Source organism: Otolemur garnettii, unplaced genomic scaffold, assembly GCF_000181295.1.
Source record: "Otolemur garnettii isolate 467f Iridium unplaced genomic scaffold, OtoGar3 scaffold00003, whole genome shotgun sequence".
Lineage (NCBI taxonomy): Eukaryota > Metazoa > Chordata > Mammalia > Primates > Galagidae > Otolemur > Otolemur garnettii.
The window spans coordinates 19,084,566-19,091,410 of record NW_003852398.1 but is presented as its reverse complement, the minus strand read 5'-3'; the positions used below and the strand labels follow the sequence as shown (position 1 = coordinate 19,091,410).

General features: G+C 47.1%; 1 protein-coding gene across 1 annotated transcript in view; it reads left to right on the top strand.

Annotated features, from left to right (window-relative positions):
- The window catches only part of CYFIP2 (cytoplasmic FMR1 interacting protein 2), a 126,811-nt gene that overhangs the window by 29,329 nt on the left and 90,637 nt on the right, over positions 1-6,845 (top strand). The window contains exons 4-6 of the mRNA XM_023515393.1: positions 157-258; positions 3,794-3,975; positions 5,838-5,934. Coding sequence (XP_023371161.1) covers positions 157-258; positions 3,794-3,975; positions 5,838-5,934 — 381 coding nt within the window. The remainder of the gene's footprint in view (positions 1-156; positions 259-3,793; positions 3,976-5,837; positions 5,935-6,845) is intronic.

Below are 6,845 nucleotides of genomic sequence, written 5' to 3'. Positions count from 1 at the left end.
AGACAAAGCAACCCCATCCTCTTGTCACTAGGGCGACCATATTGTTATAATCCAAAATCAGAGTGTAAAAGGGCCCTGTTAAAAAGATGACAGGTGTGAACCAGGACTGCCTGGACAAACCAGATGTATGAACCCCACCCACCTCTGCACCCACAGGTGAAATGCAATGAACAGCCCAACCGTGTGGAGATCTATGAGAAGACAGTGGAGGTGCTGGAGCCGGAGGTCACCAAGCTTATGAAGTTCATGTACTTTCAGGTGAGGATGAGAGACAGGTGTACATGGAGAGGCTTGAAAAGGCCCCTGCTGTCTGGCCACTGTTGTCTGGAGTTTTGTGCTGAGTTTTTTTTTCATTCAGCAAATACTTTTTTGAGCAATCCCCACACCTCCCTGGTTGTGCAGTACAGATGACCCCTCCCCACCACTGAAATTTAAACGTTCCAGTATGTGAGTGTGTTTTAGGTAAGGAGAGAGCCAGACAATAAACAATACACAATAATGATCAGAGGTTCAAGGCCTAATAGGTGCTGTGAAATAAAATTTTTAAAACTGTGGGCTATAGCGTATCTGTGCTGTGGGTACTGGTTTAGAGATAGACTCTCAAGGGATGGATGGTGTTTGAGCTGAGTTCTGTATAATGAGAGACAGGCGGCCTGTGATGACCTGGGAGAACGGGCTCTTGGCAGAGGGTACTGGAGAGGCAAAGGTGCTAAGGCTGGGAGGAGCTTGACCTGGTTTTTCACAGGCAGCTGTGACTAGAACTACTCTAACCATTGAAACAAAAACAAGAAAGAAAGAAACAGAAGGAAGTCCTGCTGCCTGGGGGTGGGAGGTGGATGCCCCTGGGGGGAGTAGCCCAAGTCTAACCCCAGTCTGCCACTTTTAACTGGGCATCCTGTGAGTTACATAGCATCTCTGACATCTCAGATTTCTCACCTTGGAAACGATGCCTACTTCATAGGTCTGTGGTAAGTATAAATGAGGCTTACTTATCAAGAGCTGATTAGAGCTCTGGGTATAGAGTAGGTTCGACATAGCAGCTGCTGTTACTGGCATCATGAACTTGCCTTCCAGGAGCCTGAAATCTCCCTGGGAGGGCAGGTCCAAGAGAGAAGAGCCATCCAGAAATTGATTAAGTACTAAACTGAGGACCTTCTGACAGGAGGCATTTATAGAATAGAGAATCTGGAATAATTTAGAACTCTGCTGTCCAGTACCATGGCCATTAGCCACATGTGGCTATTTATATTAGGTAAAATGAAACTAAATAAAAAAGTAGTTCTTCAGTGGCACAAGGCACATTTCAAGTGCTCAGTGGCCATGTGCTATGAGTGGCTATCCTACTGAAGTGGGTAGGTAGATATGGGACATGGCCATTATCATAGAGAATTTTGTTGGCCTTAGACTCTGGAAGGAGAAGAGTGCCTTGGTATGACCTTGGCAGGAAAGCGGTCACTGGCAGCAGGCACCCCAGGCCTATGGAAGCAGGGCAGAGCTCACATCTGGGCAGTCAACCTTCTCCTTCCCTCCCTCCATTCCTTTTTCTTCCTCCTCTTTCTTTCTTGTGCTCTTTGGTAATACAGTAGCCTCTTTTTGCTATTGTTCAACTGCTGTTTAAAAAATTTGGCCAGGTGCAGTGGCTCACACCTGTAATCCAAGCAGTCTGGGAGGCCCAGACAGGTGGATTGCTTGAGCTCAGGAGTTCAAGACCAGACTTAACGAGACAGAGATTCCATCTCTAAAAAAAAAAAAAACAAAACTAGCCCGTTATCGCAGGTGCCTGTAGTCCCAGCTACTTGGGAGGCTGAGGCCAGAGGCTCACTTGAGCCCAAGAGTTTGAGGTTGCTGTGAGCTGTAACGCCACAGCACTCTACCACAGGCAACAAAGTGAGACTCTGGCTCAAAATTAAAAAAAAAAAAATTATAACACCTTTAGTGATATATAATTCATATAGCATATAATTCACACATTGAGAGTAGACAATTAAATGATTTTTAATATTTCTTTAATATATTCACGGAGTCATGTTTCTATCACTATGATCCATTTTAGAACATCTTCATCACCCCCCAAAGAAGTCCCAGGCCCTTCAGCCATCACCCCATAATATCCTCATTCCCCACCCCATCCCAGCCCTCAGGAACCACTGATCTACTTTCTGTCTCTATCCATGGATTTGCATATTCTGGACATTTCTTATAAATAGAGTCATATAACATGTGGCCTTTGGTGTCTAGTTCTTATAGCTAAAATAATGTATTTAAGGGTTATCCATGTTGTGGCATGTGTTAGAACATCATTTCTTTTTTGTGACTGGATACTGTCCCATTTTGTGGATACATCACATTGTATGGATCCATTCATCAGATGGTGGACATTTGGGATGTTTGTACTTTTGGACTATTATGAGCATAATTTGAACATTCGTGTACAAGTTTTTGTGTGGACTTGGGTTTTCATCTCTCTTGGGCAGATACTAAGGATGGAATTGCTGGGTTGTATGGTAAGTCCACCTTTAAACACAGCAGTTCTTAACTACTTTTCTGATTCTGATTCTATCTTCGCCCCCTACAGTCTGTTCTCACCATAGCAGCCACTGTGACCCTTTAAAATACAATTCAGACCATATTTTCCAGCCCTAGAAACTCCCATGTCTTCCCTGCTAGCTCAGTGTCCAGGCCCAAGCCCTCATGAAGGCCTGCAAGACCCAGTGACCCTGGCCCCTCCATCTGCAGTTCCTTCCCTGTGTTCACCCCACTTCAGCCACACAGCTTTCTTCTCATCCCTTGAACAGGCCTCAGGGCCTTTGCACTGGCCAGTTACCCTTTCTTCCTCCTTCTTCTCTTTAAATTCTTTTTCTAAAAGTCACTTCTTGATGATTTCTTTCTTAGAGGGGCAACTCCTCTGAGTGCTTCCCACCCCTCTTCCTTGCCTTTATTTTTTCTTTTCCATAACATATATCACATGCAGATAAAGAGAATTTGTTTTTTATCTTCTCTCACTAGAACATAGCTCCTTAGGACAGAATTTCCTTTTCCGTTCTTTTTTTTTTTTCTCTGAGACAGAGTCTCACTCTGTCACCCTCAACACCCTCAATAGAGTGCTATGGCATCATAGCTCACAGCAACCTCAAAGTCTTGGGTTCAAGCGATCCTCTTGCCCCCGCCTCCCAAGTAGCTGGGACTACAGGTACCCACCACAACGCCTGGTTATTTTTAGAGACGAGGTCTTGCTTATACTCAGGCTGGTCTTGAACCCATGAGCACAAGCCATTCACCTGCCTCAGCCTCCCAGAGTGCTAGGATTACAGGCATGAGCCACCATACCTGGCCCAGGACAGAATTTTCTTATTTATTTTCTTATTTTGCTCCCTGTTCTACTCTGGTGTTTAGATGGGTGCCTGACACCTAGCTGATGCTCACTAAATAGCTATTACTGCTTTTTCTTTCTGAATATCTCTTTCTCTTTCTCTGTTTTCTTATTGTCTGGTGCCTGAAACTGTCCTAGGTGCTGAGGATATAAAAAATGAATAAGATAGAACCCTTCTCAGCCAACCTTTGTTGAATAAACTCAGTGGTTTATAACTCACTTTGGGATAGGTTCCAGTCTCCACTCTAAAAGTCAGCTTTTTGTTTAAGGACTTCTCAAAGTAAGACTGCCTGACAGATTAGCCTCTCTGCAAAGAGCCAGACTCTGATGGGCCCCAGGGGAGACTTGACACTGTCCCTACTAGAGAGCCCAGGGAGCCCCCCTGCACCTGCCCCAGGCTTACCTGCTCTTCTGTGCCTCCAGCGCAAGGCCATTGAGCGGTTCTGCAGCGAGGTGAAGCGGCTGTGCCATGCTGAGCGCAGGAAGGACTTTGTCTCCGAGGCCTACCTCCTGACTCTGGGCAAGTTCATCAACATGTTTGCTGTCCTGGATGAGCTGAAGAATATGAAGTGCAGTGTCAAGAACGACCACTCTGCCTACAAGAGGTCAGGGCACCCTCCCTGCCTCCTTTCCCCAAACTGGGACCCTCCAGAGCCCTTTCACTAGCTCATCTCTGGTACACACTACCGCACTAGCCAAACACAGCAGGGTTGGGCCTGAATCGGTGTTGTGAGGAACAGTGTGTGGCACTGGGTCTTTGGAGAACCTGGATCTTTGCAGAGGTTTATGTCTCAACATAGAATCAAATCCTCATTTTCCCCATCTGTGGACCAGTAATGTAATGGTAAAATGATTACAGTAGATGATTATAGTCTTATTTCCTATAAGAATCAGAAGCCAGTTCAAACTGCTCATGTAAATGAAGGAGATGGATTGGCCATCAGAACTACAGGGACCAGGAATACCTGTGCTGGGTACTCAGATGGCACGTCAGCCGGTGTCTCTCCACCTCTAGGCTTGACCTTCCTCTGTATGGGCCTCATTCTTAGGTGTCTGGCAGCCTTTAGCAGTATTTCATCTCTAGCCAGGCTAGCAACCTTGGCTTCTGAGGAAGGAAAAGATGCTCCTCCTTCCAAATACTTTAGCAAAATTCCTAGGGAGGATTGCCTTGGGTCCAGCTGGAGTCGTGTGCTGGCCCCTCCATCAGTCACTGGTGGGGGGTGGGGGTGCTTTGGTTGGAGCCAGGGGTTTGTGTCAGTTCATAAGAAAAAAGGCCTGGAATGAAGGAGAGTCATTCCTCTCTAGACATCAGGATGCAGCCACCCAGAAGTAAGGGAGGGCAGTCAAAAGCATCAGATATCCTCTGTGTTGGTAGAGGCTCAGCTGAGCTACAGAGTGTCTAGAAACATCTCTCTAGAACAGTGGTTCTCAACATTCCTAATGCCGTGGCCCTTTAACGCAGTTCCTGTGGGTCGCGACCCTCAGGTTGAGAGCTGCTGCTCTAGAAGGATTTGCTGTGTTACTGGTAAGAAGGTCCTTCCTCCTTAAAATACATCCTGCTGGGAGTCCAGGATAACTGGAGAGAATAGGCTGATTCTCAGTTCCATCTTCCTGAGTCAACTGTGAAGCCTGAGGGTGCTCAGCGGACAGGGCCTCATCTCACAGCTGACTCTCAAGTGGCAGCTTCATGCAGATTTCAGAGGTAGCTCAGGGAATGATACCTTCCCCCAGGTCTCCCCAGTTAGGGTTAGTTGCCTAACTAACGGTCATCCATGGCTGCCTTCCATCACAGCCATGGTCAACATCCTCTGCAGCCCAGCTAGGTCACGTGCAAGGCAGGGTGTCTTGTCTCTGTTTTCACAGTTCATGGTGACACAAGCACCACCAGGAAGTTAGGCAGAGAAGCCCGGGCATCTGTGGTTTTCTCTCATTAAGTCCTGCTTGCACTCCCTGTGCCCATGATCCTTTCACCTATGATCCTGGCACATTAACTAGACTTCTGTTAGTTGTACAGTTGCTTTCGAAACATTGCGGTTTTTCTATACGTAACAGAATATACAATAAAAACAAAGCCTCCAACCTGTGATTCTTCTCCATAACTTACTGTGCATCTTCACTGGAGGTCACAGAAAAATCCTAGGATTCCCATTTCATCCCTTATTTTACCACACCTGGCTGGTTGATGGGATACAAGTTCCCCTTAAGTATTCTGAGATTTCAGAAATTTTTCAGTACATTTTTGCCTTTTAATTTCAGGGATCCTTATTATAAGGGTTTAAGCAGCCCCAAAGGAAATGACTTCAGAACACACTCTGCATTGATGTTAGTGTCACCTGGGAGATTCAGGGCTCATTAACTTTGGGGATGGTGGCACTCTGGGTTAGGTTAGACTGGGAGCCCCTGAGGCCTGGCCTAAGCTGTTACATACTCATGGTCCTCTCTGCATCCCCTGCTGTCTGTACTCCAGAGCGGCACAGTTCCTAAGGAAGATGGCAGATCCTCAGTCTATCCAGGAGTCACAGAACCTTTCCATGTTCCTGGCCAACCACAACAGGATCACCCAGGTGAGGGCAGAGTCCTTGTTAGTCCTGACCTGGTGTCTCGGGGATAAGGGTGGGGGTCTAGAGGTTGTGTGGGCCACAAACCCAAGCGGACAAGCTCAGGCCACACCTTCCATCTCCATTCTCGTAGTGAGAATGAGACAGAGATGCAGGCCCAGTCTCTCCTCCCAGCCGTATGGTCCTTTCCCGCTCTCCACATTTCATTCCCTGAAAGCCCTTTCAGCCAGTGCTGTGCCCCCTGCATCTGAGTACAGGCTGACAGTGTAGGATGTGGAGTGAGGCAGCCATGATTTCTAATCCTAGACTGCCTCTGACTCATTGTGAGACTTTGGGCAAAGTCTAAGCATTAGCATACTTATCTGTGAAATGGGTCTGTGATTTTAAGAATATTATGAGAATCCATCTCCTAGGTCTGTTGTTAGAAATAAATGAGATTGTCTATAAAAGCCCTTATCACTCACAGCCTGACAAAGCTGTTGTCCAGCTGCCATGCTTTGTTTGCCAGGGCACCTGCCACCTAACTGTCACTCTCCTGTTCTGCCCAACATGACATAACCTGTCTCAATCTCCGTCAGTTCAACCTACACAGGCCCCACTAGAATATTTGTAGGACTCAGGCCAAAACTGAGAGGGGCCCTTCATTTCCTCGGGGTTTTCAGATTCAAACTATTGTCACTGAAACCCTGGGGTGGGCAGGGCCCTTCCTACTCTTGTTAATGGCAGAAGGTTGCTCAGCAATTGAAGCTCTAGGTTTTTTTTTCCTGGAGACTCAGCCGCCTTGCCTGTGGGGAGTACCAGCAGTGTACCCCCTCTGAATGTCCTGCAGGAGAGAAAGGGCTTGGGGGGGGTGCTCCATCTGGAATAGGGGATGCTCCTGCACTGCTGTGTCCTGCCCGCAGGAGCACAGCAGCTGG